We start from the raw sequence: 18,400 nt of genomic DNA, 5'->3' as shown, positions 1-18,400 counted from the left end.
ATATATATATATAGGGGTGGGGGGATTTTAATTTAGAAGGGCACAAATACTTCTCCTCACACATCTTAGAATGATTTTTAAATTTAAATACAACGTTATCTTTTTTTTTTTTACTACTACGATAATATACTTAATTTGTAAGAACTTATTTTAATCTCTAATCGTAATTGATACATCCTCAAAAAATTATTTTAATCATACATGAATCTCAGAGCTTTTCAAATAATAAAATTTCTTGATTCAAATTTGAGATTATCCTTGGCCCTGATTCCAGCAAATTTATAGTCAAACTGACTGTCTTGACAAAACGGGCCCAATGAAGCCAAAATTTGTTCGGTCTGAGTCCAATGAGGCCCATATCAAGTCGTTTAATCATAATTGGAGGATTTGGATGGATAATCAAATGGTCAAATTCCAAATCTGACAAGCTTATAATCAAATCGAGAGTTTGGTAATTCTGGCATCATTAAGGCATACAAGTGCTCATATAACACCATCCGATCAAAGGGATAGCTCTGGGTTGTGGGATCGAGTGGTCTGTATTCATGCAGCATTTTACGGAGTTGTCGCTCCCAAAATTTATAAATAATGCCTCACTCCATGAAAGAGAACTTAGGACCTGGACTTGGAGGATAAAGTTGGAGTAGCTCAAAGCTCTTGAGGGTTTTTGAACTCCACCTCTTTTGGACCACCATCTTGGAGTCATGGCCAATGCTGGATCATTGTGGTCAAGCCAATGCCACTGTCAGATCACCACCATCGAGTCGTCATCGTCGCCAAACCATCAAATTTCGACCATTGCAAAAGAGCTCACCACCATCAAACCACCACTAAATTGTTGTTGTCGAGCTCCACCGCCATTTGATTGTTGCCATTGAGTTGAACCACCGCTATTGAGCTCAACTATCACTGCATAGTCATTAGACTGCCACCATCAAGCTCTGTCACTATCGAACTACCATCATCCAACTCCACCACCACCGCCACTATCAAACTACCATCATCCAGCTCCACCACCACCGCCATCAAGCTCCATCACTATCGAACTACCATCATCCAGCTCCACCACCGCCACCAAGCTCCATTACTGTTGGACTACCTTTGTCCAACTCCACCACCATTGTCGTCAAACTCAATCATTGTCGAGTCGCCTCCATCAAGCTCCACCATCTTCAAACTATCATTCAAGCTGCACCGTTGTTGTATTGTCGACATGGAGTTCCACCGTTAGCAAATTTCCACTGTTAAGCTCCATTGTCGTCGAACTACCATCACTACAGCTGTCGTCAGACCACTGCCTTCAAGACGTGACCATTTCACTGACGTATTATGCCACTCCCCTAAAGGAAGTCACATCACTTGTGTAATCTTTCTCTTGGCCAGTTAAGAGACAACAAAGTCTTGTAACTTACATTGACATAGTTGAATCATTTTAATTGAACTAGACCCAATGATTTTTCCCTGTTGAATTTTTCACATTAAAACTCATGTTGTCTCCTCTATCAATTTATTTTCATCAATATGTGTGTTGGATCTTCGTGCAACTTTAAGACATTAATGCATCACTTTATAGTCCTAAATTATTATCAAGCAATAGTTTAGTGTCGTCTGCGGGAACGATAATCCCACCATCCAAAAACATATAAAACTTATGAAATGGCCAATAGATGCAATAATTGTAACTACACGGATCCCATTCTAACACCTGTCACTCTTAGGGACAATCACGGAGCTAGGGATGTGAAGCATCTGCTTCTTCCATCCACGAAAGGTGTTATACAGCTAGTGAAGGAGCCATAGGCCCATCCTTAGACGACTAAGTGTGCAGAATGGAGGGGTCTCAACATGAGATTATTCAGCTCATATGTGAGGGTCGACAGTTAATGCCAACATAGCCAAACATGGTCTCTTGCCACAAGGTCAATAATTTGTTGAGAATCCCTTGCTCAAGAATAGTTGTATTAGGCATTTTCCCTGTTATGGTGTGATTCCTCCTCTGACAGGTCATGACACTTATCTACTCGTTACTGTGAATTCCACTCACCCATTATGTGAAGCTAGACTGACCGATAAGCTCACAAAAAAACTTGGTTAAGCCACGCCTTATTAACTCTTACGACAGGGTATCTGATTCATACGAACAAATCTATCATTATCAAATCATCATACACATCCAATAGGCTTTTGATATGCTTCTTAGTCAAGTATTTTCTGTCACTCTCAAATGTCAGGATCACATGTGGTTCCACTCCCTCCTAGGATGGACTCTCCACACCTTCAATGAACTTATCAGACTCTTTGTGGAGAAATTCATAGTAAACAGAAGGATTTTCAAAGAATCATCTCATCTTTCAATAATTTATCAAAATGAGAGAATTATTTAAGGAATACTTCTGATGATTCTATGAATGGATACTAACTTACTGAGAAGAGTTTTTCTTAGAGGGGTTCGCCCAAATCCTTCCACTCATCCTTAAAGTGGGAGACAATCCACTCTCGTATTGATCTGATTAACTGTGTTGAAGCACAAATTGCTGAAAATAATGTCATTAATGCACATAAGAAACAATTTGATCGATTATGGGACAAGCAAAAGAAAAAAGCGTGATGATGTTAGTGAGGCCTCACAATGGAAGAAGTTTGAGCTGTAGAGGAGCCTCAATCTTCCTCCATAACCTTCAAACTAGCGACTTGAGCGTCAATTAGAGAATAAGTACATGCAAACATCCTGAGCATAATTCACGTCAATATCGGCCTCTTAACACCACCACTGTCACTTGATCATCATCACTCAACCACAACCATCATCACAAGACTACTATTGTTGCGCCGTTGTTATGCAGAAGCATTATTATCAGGTCACTATAGTGTCAGATTATTATCATTGAGCCACTGCTGCACTTGCGGCATACCATCACCCCCAAACCATTATCACCCAGCCAATGTTAATGGATCCCACTACAATCATTTTATTATCTTCATCTAACAAAAGGCATTGATGCCTCAACCAACTCCATTGAAGGATTAGTCTACCCATCTGATGTCACCACCAGACCATTATCACATAGTTGACGCCATAAGACCACACTTGTTATGACTGGACCGCCATTACTTTGACGACATCATAGCTATCGTTGTCATCGCAAGACCACTATCATCTTTGTCGGGTCATTATCTCATGGTCATCACTGTTGTTAGACTACCTTCCCTTATCAACCACAACATTTTTCCACTGTTGTTGAGCCACCATTGTTTAGTTGAACACTGTCAATGGGGTCCTCATGCAGCAGCACCATCGTCGGGTTGATGCTGGACAATATCACTTAGCTGCCACCACGTCTTAACTCCATCATCAGGTTGCAACCATGCCATACACTATCACCCGGCCGCCTCCACAAAGTTAAGCACTATCGTCAACATCCCCCATTTCGCATCATTGTCATCCAACTACTACCATCAAACACTGTCGACCAGCTGCCTTTGTTATTATGGCACACTTTTGCTACCACTGAATCATCATAGGTGCTTAGACTAATTTTTTCAGGTCGTCGCCTGCGTCCGACTGGCACCACAGCTATCATTGTCAAATTATTTATGTTGGTTTGCCATCATCATTGAATCGTCGTATTCACATGACCACTATTGTCGGGTCGTCACCATAGTACCAAAAACATTATAGTTGAATTGTTGTTGTCATTGTGCTGCAACATTGTCGAGCTACTGTCATGATGCACTAATGACATTGAACCACCACTATAATGAACCATTAAAGTTGGTATGTTGCCATGACACACCACTATCAAGCCACTATTGTGATGGCCTATTGTTGTCAAGTTGCCACTGTATTGGAAAAATAATGTTGGGTCGCAATAACTTCAGGTATTATCACCTGGTCGCTACTATGCTACACTATTGTTGATGCACTGTTCTCATTAGACCACCACTATGCTGGACCATTGTCGTCGGGTTGTTGCATGATGGGCATCCATCAAGCCAATGTCATGCTAGTCCACTGTCATTGGGTTGTCGCTACTGGAGCACTAATGGCAAGTCATCATATAGTCAATGCATTATCATCGGGCTACCACTATGCTACACCATCATTGGGGTGTCGCTGTACTGGAGCATTAATGTTCGTAGCCATAATGTCATACCATTATCACCAGACCACCATCACCGTGTCGGGCCACCATTATTGGGTTTTTGTTGTTATGTCGAATCACCTAAGCATAATAGCTAACGTTGTTGTGGTACATCATCACCATCATCATCGCCACTATCATCAGGCAGCCACTATGTTGCACCATCATCGGGTTGCTGCCATGATGCATCAGCATCATCAAAGAACACTAGGTTGGACCATTATCGTCGAGCTACATCCTTGACTCACCTCCATTTAGCCCAAGATTTTGAAAACCTTAACAGACATAGAACCAGTAAAGTGGGAGGTTCAAGGTCCAAAGGTTGAACCGGATGTTGAACTAGTTGGTTGAACCGGGTGATGTCAGAAATATTAAAAACATTAAAGATAGCTTAAATGGTGTAATAATGTCATAGTATATGTAGTGGATTACAACTTTCAAACTTCGCCTCTTAACCCCATCCACATTTAGACTTAAAAAAGTTGGTCGTCATTGTATTATTACAAAGGTCCTCAAAGTTAAAAACTGAAGCAAGGATGCAAACACTTAAATTAATAGAATTTTTTTAAAAAAGATTATTCAATTAAAATTGCTTTTAACATATGTTATGCTAAATTGTCCTCAAAACACCCAAAATGAACCAATTTTTATGTTTCTTATTTCTATTTTTTGTTATTGTAAGGGCTTCTCTACGAACGGAATAATTCCTTAGAATCGGAGCCAGCTTGATGGCTCAAATTGGTTCTAAGCATTCTATGTGGGATAGGTTTCTTATGCCAATCGGAATCGGACTTGTGGCCATCACGGCCAAACCGGCTGGTTCGACTTTTTAAACCTCGATTGAGTTGCTGATGTGTTGAACCACTGTCATCGGGCTACTGATGTACTTGAGCATTAAGGTCAGATCGCCAAAGTATCAAACCATCATCATTGGGTCATCGTGGTTGTTGGGATAACATGAATCAGTTATTGTTGCTTCTGGTCTCCGTCATTGTTGCTCTATTGTCATTGTTGGGTCAATATTATGGAAAAAGTGGTGAGAAAAAAGAAAACAATATGGAAAACATCTAATTTTTAAAGTAAATATACTTTTTCTTTTAAAGATAAGATCAAAGAGGAAAAATCCTATTTGTTGGTGTAATATCTTGAAGTTTAAATCCATATATGATTTTCCTTTAAAAATAGCCAAAAAAGGAAAAAAAAATCTTTAAAAAAAAACATAAAATATCAATACTTTCCAAAACCTAGCCCCATGGTGAGCATGTGCCACCCGCACACGAACAAGCGTGCTCGTGTGTAATTGGCTCACCCGCGAGCTACGTGCATCCTGCGTGCTTTGCGCACTCTGCAAGTACACTGCCCACCCCGTACACCCCAGCTACCACCATTGAGCACTACCACTATTGGATCACCAGTGTCCAGGTCGTCTTCGTCACCCTCCACCACCGTCTAACAGGTGTCATCGAGCTCCACCGCCACCGAACCATCTTGGTCAAGTTCCACCACCGCCAGATGGTCGTCGTAGAGCTCCACTATTGCCAGACCGTCGATCAAACTCCATCATGGTTGAATCGTCGTCGAGTTCCACCATTATCAGACTGTAATCATTAAGTTATGCCACCGTTCAACCTCCACCACCATCGACTCATAATTGTCAAGCTCCATCACCACCAGACCACCGACGTCGAGTTCCATCGTCACTGAACAGAAGGTCTAACTCCACCACCGTCAGACATCCATTGTTGAATTCCACAACCTATGGACCACCGCCATCAAGCTCCACCATTGTCAGACCATCATTCAAGCTCTACCGCCAACTAACGTTGGTCAAGCTCTACCACCTCTGGAAGTTGGTCCAGCTCTACCACCATCAGATAGCCACCATTGAGCTCCACCACTGTCAAACCGTCGTCGTCTAGCTCCACCACTGTCGGACCCCAGTCATTCTGCTCCACCAACGTCGAATTGCCACTGTCGAGCTCCACCGCCACCAGACACCACTAATTATCAAAAAAACTACTGTTGTGAATTTATAGTGATCAAAACTACAACTTCATATTCTCTTGTTCAAGAGAAGAGTGGACTTGTGCACTCATCATTCATAGTGGATTATTTCAACTGGGTTAGGCCTTATGATTTTTTTTCCCATTTATGGTGTTTTTCACATAGAAATCAAGATGTCTCATCCTATTTACTTCTCTTTAATTACTTGAGTTTAAGCTGGATTTTTATGTAACGCTATGATGCTAACAAATCATTATGTCTCCGCGGACCTTCGAACATGCATCAATACTATTTTATTGTTTAAATCACATTAGTATATAAATAAAAATATGTTTTTTTTTTCATTTTAAAGGCCATTACATACATACCCCACAATTCTTATACATTTACATATCCAACCCATAAACCTTAATATTCATATACTTTAATATTTACATCAAACAAGATTTACTCAAATATTTAATATCAAATCAAAAATATAACTTTTACTAATTTTTAAAAAGTCAAATACACCTTTTTTTTATGCATGATTTTATAGCACCAAGGTACTATAAAACCATGCAAATTCATAAGAATTGTGTCTTACCTACATGAATTTCCCTTCATCTTAAATAAGTTAATAATAGTGGCATTTTGGATAATATTTAGAGACTTGAGTGATGCAAGCAAATAAAAAAATTTGAGTGGTAATCGTATAAATATATAATAATATTAACTTATGTATCTATATCTCTAGTTGTTATGATGCCATCAAATGTCATATACAAAGGGCCATCTCAGCAAGATAATACAATATGGATATCACCCAATCTCCATCAAGTTATCATTTTTATACCACTTTTGTTAGTTTGAAACTGAGAGATTAAAATTGAATCAAATAGGTCAATAATTAGTCTTTTTTAATCCAAAAATTTAAATAACATTTATGTAAATGCCCCAAAGTTATATTTTTGATGTGATATAAAATATTTGAGGGCTGTAGACGTAAGAAAAAATAAAGTTCAGGTGTTAGACATGTAAATACAAAAGAATTGGGCAGTATGTACGTAAATACCCCAAATATTAAATACATTTATCACTGATACGACATCAATAAATTTTCATCATCTGACACAAATCTCGAGACATTGCATGAATATAAGGCAATTCTTGAGCAAGAAATGATCAACTTCGATTAAAAACCATCCAAAATTATGATTTTAACAAACTTACGGCCAAATAGACCGGCTCGACTAGATGGATCCAACGATACCAAAATTGGTCAAATTCGAGTCAAATCAGACCCAGATCAAGACGTTGAATCACTTTTGAAAGTTTTCAGTGCATAACTATAAAATCAAACATATTCCAAATATGACAAGCTCATAGCCAAATCAAACATTTCTACAAGATGAATCTAACGACCCTAAAATCATTTAATTTTGATATCATTAATATACTTATATATTAACAGAACATTGTCATAGCAAGGGAACCTCCCCAGGTCATCTGATCACATTGGTTTAGATTTATTCATTATTTGCAATATGAACTCCATAAATAAGGTCATGTCCCCTCTTGAGAGGGGGCCTAAATCTTGAACCAAAAGAAGATTAAAACTTGAAGGACTTAAAGTTCAACATCATTGTTGCACTGAAGATCCGTTGAATACCTCCTACTCCTACAATTAGCCACTATCAAATACCACCTGCCTGCCGCCCCCTACTCCTTATATAACGAATCTGCGTGTGAAGTCAAGACCGACGACGCAGAGTCACAAAGCATCCTGCAAAGAAACGTATCATCCTGAACATGTCAACCTCAAAGTCTATGTGTTGAATCTCCAACTACTCTCAATTGTGATCGCTCTTTATTATGGGGAAATGAATTTTTCAGCGTAAAACCATTGTAACTGAATAAACTATGTAGTCATTTCTTGTATGTGAGTTAACTAATTGTAGATATAATTACCAACTCATAATGAAACATTTCTTTGCTAATTTTATACATAAAAAAATTCAATATTTCAACCATTCATTTTTATCGCCTGAATGTGCGTTGATTACACGTTCAACACCAACGACAATTTATTACTTTAAAGTCATGAATTCTCTAACACTCGTCAAACACATCATCAAATACTTTTCTACAAAAGTTCAAAAAACATATCTTATATTTTAATGTTATTCTAATCAAAATATCTGAGTATAATAAGAGTTGAACAAAGCATTTGGCTATACTAGATCCACTCCAAAGATTCTTTGAACTCCAATGCAGCCAAAACTTATAACAAAGGAAATTATAGATTATAAATTAAGAAGTTTGTTCACTCCTTACTCTTAAATGCTTCCATTATTCATCAAGCATACTTACATGGAACACTTCAATCATACATGTTCCTTCATAATTCAAAAACATCAAATCAATCAATATCAATTCATAAAAAAAAATCAAATTAAAAATAAACTAAACAAAAAACAATCAGAAGTAAATTTTAAATGACTTTTACTAATGCATATCACTTAAAAGATTAAGAGTCCGTTTGGGGCAGCTTATTTGGTGCGGTGTCGTTTTGAAACGCACCTGAGCTGTTTGGGTAAACTGTGTTTTGACAGGTTATGCGTTTTCAAAACACTAAAAACAGCATTTTCACACCGCACCTGTCTAGGTGCGGTGGCAGCTTTCTGGCTGCGGTTTGACTTTTCCAAAACAATAAAAAATTGTAATAAATACCGCACCTAGCTTATTAGCAGATTATTTTTAATCAATTTATCAGCAGATTATTCAATAAGCTGCAGCTGCCCCAAACAAACCCTAAAGCAAGCCATCTTAGAGTGCAATTAAAGTAAACAAATTTGGAGCATGCATTGATTTACCAATCAATCCCTAAATCAGAAAAAAAATATTATGTCAGTTAAGTAACACGGTAGAATTGTAATTTATAATTTCAACAGGACTGGAAAAAAAAAAAGAGATACAGGTTTTAGTCTTACAACTCAATTCAAGAGGAAGCATGACATGAAAACAAACCAAACCAAACCGAACTCCAAAATTTCTGACAGATGAGGAATGATTCAACAGATGTAAACTACAATAAACCAAAGACATCATCATCCCCTCTCGTCATTACAGATCCTGCACGCTCAAACCTGAGTAAAATAAGAGAATTAAAATCATAAAATGTTTATTTGGCATGAATAATAAAACTATATAATAATCTGTGGTTCTCTGAACTCACAAAATAAAATCTAAGAAAAAGGACAATGAACATTTACATATACCAATAAATTATTATCTATTTGTATATCTAAAACTTGAAACTTCAATTTTTACAGTTATTATCATCCCCTCTCATCATGCTGCCCTACCTATGCATGAAAAAGGCGTATTTCAGTTTTTAAAAAGTTAAAATAGTGACTCTTGATGTGATATGGAAGATTGGATGCATAAAAATGCAAAAAGTGAAGTTTTGGTGGCAAGACTTCATGTAAAATATAACACCCAAAAAGATATTCCCAACCTAGTTAATTAAGAAAAAATATTCCACGGGGACACCGGAAGTAAAATTTGTGTCTGGAGTCCAGTAAACATGTGTCATGTTGCAAGTGAGCCACACCCCTCTAAAAAACATACCCAACCAATGTATTGCAGTAGGGCGCACTTGCCTGGACTCCGGACGCAAATTTGTGTCTGCTGTCCTGATGGAAGAATCTCTCATTAATTAGGTGTAACTAAGCCGGGTAAGCTTGGGCTCAGCTTGACAAACGGTTGGTGAGCATATTTCGACGATCTCATGAGCCAAAATTGAGTTGGCAGATCCTTTACAGTTTTTACCATCTAATTTCTTTTTTTTTAATTTTAAAAGTTTTTGAATGAGTCGAATCAAACTCATTCAATTGACCTCGAGTTTGAGCCACTCATGACTCAACTGTTTACACTGGGAGTGTAGTATCAAGATCGAAGGTTAATTCAGATACAACACAGAATTGGACAGACCAAAATATGAAACAAGTTAGAAAGTCAAACCCGAACCCAACCCACCTTCACCCGATTGACCTAACGAGTCAATTTGATTTGCCGGGTCAACTTCACGTTAGCATATGAACCCGAACCTAACCCAAAAAATTAAAAGGAGTGGATGATGTTCTACCCTGATGCCAACAGGAGCGGTGACAAGGTAGAGAAACAACATAGCTTTCAGAAAAGAAAAAGGCGCTACAGAATAAATGGTGGAGCCAGGAGTTGAAATGAAAGAGCAAAGAGCATATCACAGGTTACAGGTGGATTAATGGGACAATATTTTCATAATATAAACATGGTTTTGAAAACAATTTCGTCTTTTAGTTGTTGAATTATTATTTTTTAAATATCAACATTTATTATAACGTATAAATATGGCGAAAATTAATAATAAAAATAATTTCATACAATGGATGAAAATTTTAAACTAACAATAAGAATAAAAGCACGTACTAATCTAATTCTAAATATTATTATTTTAATTTTTTTTATTAAATATTTAAGTTATAAAACTAAGTCTTAAATTTAATTTTATATAAAATCACATTTAGTGGCTATATTTAAATTTATATAATCTTCTAAAAATGATTATCTCAAGGCATAAACACGTATTACTTTAAATCAGATTCTGCATATTCATAAATTATTTGTAAGAAAAAGATAGTCACAAAATACAAATTAAATAATGCACTCCTTTTTAATTCTTATATAGCATATATTTTCTGGAATTACACCATAATAATAATAATAATATTTTTCTTTAATGCATTGCATGAAGAAGTTTTATAGTAAGGAATATATGGATGGATGGCACATGTAAAAAGCATAAAATAATAGGATATCATTTGAATCTACCTAATAGAATATTAATTCACAATTAAGCAATTAACAAAAATTTTTATTTTTTCAAACAATTCATAAAAGTGGAATAGACAAATGTAAAAAACTATCGTAAAACACAATGATAGCAATAACCATATGCATGAAAACATGTATTACACTTTTAAGAAAAATAGTGACTGTGGACTCTTTGATGTAATGTTAAAAGTTTGAATGGATTGCATGTAAATATGAAAGTTAAGGTGTTAGATATGCAAATACATAAAAAATATGTGATATGTAATGCCCCCCCAAAAAAAAACTATCGCTAGAAATTACCTGGAGGAAGAGATTGCTTGAGCTTATCAGCCTTCTCCGAGTCAAACACAGAGAGAGTGTAAAGATACCTCGAGCACCTGACCTTGAACTTCACAACACCCTTGCTTCTCTTGATCTTCACAGAACGAGCATCCTTTCTTCTAGCTGTGAGAAGGAAATCCTTGATCTCATTGATCTGCTTCGGCTGCATAAAAACAGAAATATTAATAATAAAAAGGTAGTAATTAATTCTAAATGGTTTGAAAATCTAATCCATTTACTGAACAGGCAAAGTCAAATAAAAACATTCAAAAGAAAAAAAATCAATGTTATATAAACATATATGATACAATTGATGCTTATTTTTCCAATATTTTAGATTATATTTCATCTAAATTTAAGTTGAAGATTCTACAATATTTATATTAAATGAGAATACTGTAGAATATTTAATTAGAAAGAATCTCAAATATATTTTTCTAGAAAGAGATGTAAAAGTTTTGAAATTTATAGATTTAATCTCTCATGTCTAAAAATAGGCATAACTATGTTGTTATATAAGCTGAAAACTACTAGTAAAGTTCGGTAATAAAATTTTGTCTGTTCTCTTCCAAAATTTCCAACATTCAGTATCAGAGCTTCATTCGTTTATTTGTTAGGCGTTGTACAATTTCAAACTATCTACATTGGCGACTTCAACCGCTCATCTGTCTTAATTTCAATTTTCAATGCAGAAAATTATAATTTTTTATCTATCAAAATGAATGTGGAGTGAGAATATTATGAAAAATGTTTTTCAATATAAAACAAATTTGCAATCTCATAAGTCAAAAGGTGGGAAAAATTCACAAGAATTTAAAATTAAAAATAATAAAAGAGAATGTGACAAATATTCTCCATGCAAAATTCACGAAAGAAAAAGGCACTTAGAGAAAGGTTGTTGGTTTAAAAAAAATAGTAGGGCCAAAATTGTAAGAAATTTGGACACACACAAAATATTTGTGAATTAAAAAAGTGCTAATTTCTCAAAAGAGAAAGATGAATATAAAAAACTTGTACATGCTTGTCAAATTGTACTAGAAGAGAAATACACATGATATATAGATAATGATTGTAGTAACCACATGACAAAAAATGAAAAACAAAACATACAGTTTTGAAAAAATCAAGACAAAAGTCAAATAGAAAATGGTGATTTCATAGAGGCAACAAAAATAGGCACTAGAGCCATTAACACGAGAAAAGGAAAGGCATATATCAATGATGTAATATTAGTCCCAAACATAGATCAAAATCTACTCAGCGTGATAATTGAAAAATGATACTATTTGACTTTTAAGAGAAATGCTTGCATAATATATGATAAGCAACATAAATCCCTTAAAATTGCAAAGATCAAGATGAAAGAAAATATGTGCTTAAATAATATGGCAATGAAGACAATTAAATGAGTCATGGCTATGGCACCAATGACTGAGACACTTTCAACTTCTATGGGTTGAAGATTCTTCATCAAAAAGACATGATAAGGGATCTCCCTGCAATAACGTAAATCAAGATGCCTGTGAAGGATATTTGCTCTGTAAGCAACATCAACAACCATGTCTATCAAGCAAAGCGTGGAGATCTAAGGAACCATTAGAACTTATTCACATTGACATATGTGGACCAATGCATACTCCATCACTAGAGCAAAATAAATATTTTATCATTTTCATTGATGACTAGACAAGAATAACATTGGTCTATTTCTTGCGAGAAAGATCACAAGTATATAAGATTTAAAAAAAAAATTAAGACTTATGTTGAAAAACAAAATGACTACTACTTGAAGACACTAAGAAGTAATTGAGGTAAAAAAATATAACTCCAATGACTTCAAAAAGTTTTGTGAAGGAGTTGAGCGACAACTCATAGTTCAATATGAACCAAAGCAAAATGGAGTTTCTGGAAAAAAAAAAGAAAAGAAAAAAAAACTATAATAGAAATAGCCAGAAAATGTTTATGATTATGGGCCTTCCAAAAATACAGCAATCTGTCTACTAAGTATACATCCAATTAAAGCAGTGGAAGACAAAACACCAATTGATACATTGAATGGAGGAATGGCATCTACAAAACATCCAAGAGTTTTCAGTTATATTTGTTATGTTCACATTCCACAAGAAAAAGAGGTGTAAATTAGACAAAAAGAAAAAAAAAAAAGGTACTTCCTGTAGGCTATAATACTCAATCTAATGGATATTGCGTCTATAGCTTAAAAACAAAGAAGTTTATCATTAGATGAGATGTGACATTTGATGAAGATGTTGCTTACAACCAGAAGACAAAAAGAGTTGAAAGAAGTGTCAACATGCCACCAATAACACATCAACAAGTTGGAGTTAATAATTAACCATGATCATCAACAAAAGTACCATACAAGAGCCAAATCAAGCTGCACATTCATCTCTAGAATCACCACCAAAAAAGAACAAAATCTCTAGAAGCAATTTATGAGCATGGTAAATTGACAATGACGGAGCCAGAACATTTCGAAGAAGTCTCAAAGCAAGAAGTTTGGAGAAAAGTTATGGAAGAAGAAATAAAGATGATCGAGAAAAATAAAATATGGGAGCTAGTCACTCTCCACAAGAAAAAAAGATAATTGGAGTCAAGTAGATCTATAGCTTGAGAAAGCAATACCAGTTGCTCAACAATTTAGAATTGACTATAATGAGACAATTGCTCCAGTTGCATGACATGATACAATAAGAACATTGGTAGCGCTCGAAACACAAGTGGAAGATTTATCGAATTGTAAAATGGGTACTCCTAAATAGCTACTTAGAAGAGAAGATTTAGTGGAACAACCTCCAGGATTTGTACAACAAGGTCAAGAAAACGAAGTTCTCAAGTTAAAGAAGGCTTTAAATGGATTAAAGCAAGCTCCAACAATTTTGTATACTTGAATCAACTATTTCATAGAATAAGGTTGCATGAGCACAAGTGAGCCGACATTATACATCAAGACTCGAGGTACGAGCTACACTTTCATTGTCTCCCTATATATAGACAATTGTATCTATGCACGAAATAATGAGGAGATGATCAAAAAATTTTGAGAAGAAATGATGAAAACATTTGAAATGAACAATTTAGTTCTGATGCATCTTTTTTATATAGAAGTAATACAAAAGGAAGGAGGGATCTTCGTCTCACAAAAGAAATATATAAAAACTCATTCTAAAGAAGTTTAAGATGAATAATTGCAAGATAGTAGCTATTCCACAAGACAACAGACACTTAACGAAGAATGATAATGCACCAAAGACTGACAACACATTCTATCATAATCTCATTGGAAGCTTATTTTATCTAAGAGACCAAATATCATATATGTAGCAAGTCTACTCTCCGGATTTATGCAAAGTCCAAGCCAAATTCATCAAGAAGCTGCTAAAAGGGTTCTTAGAGATCTACAAAGGAACAAAAAACTACGACAACTAGTATGAATTTATTGCTAACTCGAGACTAGTTCGATATACTGACAGTGATTGGGTTAGATCAGTGAATGAAATGAAGAGCACCTCGGGACATGCATTCACACTAAGCTTAAAGACATTTTTTGGACATAAAAAAAAACAAGCAACAGTTGCACAATCATCAGTTGAAGCTGAATATATTGCAGTTGCCACAAATACCAACCAAGCTATTTGGCTAAAATACATATTAGAAGACATGAGTGAGCCGTAAAAAAGAGCTACATAAATATATTGTGATAGCAAATCAGCTATAGCCATGACAAAAAAAAATCATGTATTTTATGGTATAACTAAATGTATTGGTATCAAATATCAATTCATTAGAAAATCAAGGATCAATCAAAATATTAAAATCAACACTATGAGATTGAAGACAATTAGCAGACATATTTCCAAAGGATCTTCCAAGAGAAAAGTTTAAATTGTAAAGCAATGTGATTGGAGTAAACTAAATTCGCATCAAGGAGGAGTGATAATATTGATGTTTAATTCTCCAATATTCTAGACTATTCCATCCAGTCTTAAGTAGAAGATTCTAGGTAATTTGTATTAAATAAGAATACTATAGAATATTTAATTAGGAAGAATCTGGAGTATATTTTTTTTCTAGAAAAAGTAGCAAAATTTTAGATGTTTTAAGATTTAGTCCCTCTTGCCTATAAACAAGCATAACCATGATGTTGCCATGTAAGCTGAAAACTACTTGACAACAGTTAGGAATAAAATTCTCCCTCTTCTCTTCAAAAATTTCTTACAAAATTCCAAATTTTGCATGTCTTTTATTGATAATGATTAAAAAACACTCTAAAACTCATTAACTAGTGATTTCATCCTAAACCGTTCAAAATGCTAAACACTTTGAAATCACAAATCTCTCTTCATGCAATCAAAATCATCATTGGACAATTTTGTCACATCCAAATAATACTCAAAAAGATTTTAGTTTATGAAATTATGCATGCAATTGCTTTTAATAATGTTATAATAAAATAAAGGGATTATTTGACACACACAATCACACACACCAAAGTTTAAAAGATAAAATTGAGAACCGAGGTGTTTTCTCTTATAGAGGCGAGACGAATTGAGTAATAAGCCTTAAAAAGGAAAAAACTCATTTAATTAAAATAATTCATAATTATGAAAAACTATTGATATGTTGATTTAGTTTATTATCATCAAAATATAAATCACATATATTGATCATAAATGTTTAAATAACATAGATGTTTGAAACATGACTCTAGGTAAATATTCACTTCAAATTTTGATATTTTTGCAGATTCTGGATCTATAGTGGCCCCATATTTACTTTTATCATATTCAAAAGAATTATCAGATTTACTATCATCTAATTATGTCTTATTGGGAACTTTAAATTATTCTTAATTCACTACAATCTTCCTTTTATTATTAACCAATCTGAAATCCAATATAATTTAAAATAAAAAAATTAAGTGAATAACAAAATCAACTAATCATACTTAAATTATTTTTTGACTTCTTTGAGACAGTGTATCAGATCAATTAAATATAATACAATATAATATACTAATTTTTAGTCAAGGCATTATCTCTAACGCCTCGAAACATAAAGCTTCGAGGCATACGCATCATACAAAAAAGGTGTAACCCTCACTGGTGAAGCCTCGCGACTTCTTTTGTTCAACTTAGTTTGAGGTGCGCTTCAAGGTATAATACTTGATCCCACTTTTAAACAAGAAACTTTATACAAAGAGATAGAGACGCCTACATATTTCTAAAGGACTTCATAAAAAAAAATACAAACTATCCAAGAATGGTTCAATTACATATTAAATATATACTAAAAGCAAGCTAAGCTTTAGAAATGCCCATTTTGTAGAGAATATTAGGTGTCAAATTTTTTAAGTTAAAAAAACATTACACACTTAGAAAAATTCCATATAGACGGTGTTTGGTAGTACCATTTTAAGAGGATTTACGTTGAATGTAACGTAAATCAGCCAAACAAGAAAAAAAGGGCAATTAAATAAGACGCTTCCCTGAATCCATTTTCTTCTCCACCATAAATGTAAATCCTGGATTTTCTAAATCCGATCGATAGATGTATTTAACAATTTAAAGAGGAAGATCCTGTCGCTTCTTTCATTGCACAAGACGAGGAGGCGCGATCACCAAATATTGTAAACAAATTTAACTGAAATCATACAAAACATTTTCTGGATTTAACACATTTGGATTTGATAAATCCATATTTACACGATTTACTAAATCCCGAGAGAAGCCAAGCACCCCCATTAAATCATCATATCATCACTTGATTAGGTGCACCAATAAAAGATTGTGTTACAATACTCAGTTTAAAACCTTGAAATAGCTCTGCTTGAAATATTGTGTCTTATGAAAAAATCCACCTCTTAAAAATGACATTATGATTAAAAAAACCAAATTGGATTTGATAAATCAAAATTTACAAGATTTACTAAATCTCGAGAGAAGCCAAACACCCCCATGAAATCATCATATCATCACTTGATTAGGTGCACCAATAAAAGATTGTGTTACAATATTCAGTTTAAAACCCTGAAATAGCTCAGATTGAAATATTGTATCTTATGAAAAAATCCACCTCTTAAAAATGAAACTATGATTAAAAAAAAACAGATTCTCAAACCCATCACCAGTCCCATGGTTTCAAATTTGTATAACAACAAATTAACAACATCATCAGATAAGAAAGAAGAAAGAAGCATCAACAAAGGAACAAATTTCCAATTTTTTTTCCAAATCTATTAACATGGGTGATAGGTCGAAGAAGTGCAATTGATGCAAGTAGGTTTAACGGCGATATCTTTCAAGAAAAAAAATTAAATTTTAACATCAAAAAAACAGCATATCTTATTCAGCAGAACAGACCATAACGCATACAAATGGCTTCATTACGATAACACAATCAATCACAAGCGCGCTTCAATGAGCCCTCACAAATCATAGCATTAAAATGAGTGAAAACTACGGGATATGCACAGAGAACTTTTAGAAATTGACCTAATGAAAATACAAATCAACTCCGTTTGACCTAATTAGATCTACGAACTCAAAAATAAAAAATAAAAAATAAAGAAAAAAAAGTCATCTACTGCAACGAGAACAAACGCTAGATTTACAAATATTTAGAGCGAGAGAGGTGAGATGTACCATTGTGGAAATCTCCGACGACAACTCTTCTCAGCTCGGTCGAATTGCGGCCGGCGTCTCAGAGCCCTAACAAAATAGCACTAAAGGCACAAAAGTAGTGAAGGGATTTTGTTATTATATATTTGAGGGTGCGCCAGGCGATGGTTAAATATTATTGAATATAATATTGTGAGGTATGAATATAATATTGTTACTTATGGCTCATTTATATCATATATATATATATATATATATATATATATAATTAATAGAGCAACTCGCTCCTTACACATTAAAAAAGAAAAAGGGTAACCGGAAGCAAATGTCCAATCGGAGGAGTTTCGTTATGAGCGGAAGCAAAATCCCCTTAGGGTTGCAAACCTCGTTAAATCTCTGTGTTTAATTTCTGAATTTGCATCGATTCTTGTGTTTTTT

General features: G+C 34.5%; 1 protein-coding gene across 1 annotated transcript; it reads right to left on the bottom strand.

Annotated features, from left to right (window-relative positions):
• Positions 1–9,012: 9,012 nt before the first annotated feature.
• Positions 9,013–18,085, bottom strand: LOC110035576 (60S ribosomal protein L38-like). The gene is made up of 3 exons (XM_020739831.1): positions 17,987–18,085; positions 11,304–11,487; positions 9,013–9,274 (listed from the first exon to the last, which is right to left on the bottom strand). Exons 1-3 carry the CDS (start codon positions 17,987–17,989, stop codon positions 9,252–9,254), a joined length of 210 nt encoding a protein of 69 aa, XP_020595490.1. The 5' UTR covers positions 17,990–18,085; the 3' UTR covers positions 9,013–9,251.
• Between the last annotated feature and the right edge of the window lie 315 nt (positions 18,086–18,400).

This window comes from Phalaenopsis equestris, unplaced genomic scaffold (genome assembly GCF_001263595.1).
Source record: "Phalaenopsis equestris unplaced genomic scaffold, ASM126359v1 Scaffold000002, whole genome shotgun sequence".
Classification (NCBI taxonomy): Eukaryota; Viridiplantae; Streptophyta; class Magnoliopsida; order Asparagales; family Orchidaceae; genus Phalaenopsis; species Phalaenopsis equestris.
Note: the sequence above shows the minus strand (reverse complement) of the source record. Positions and strands in the feature narration are given on the sequence as shown.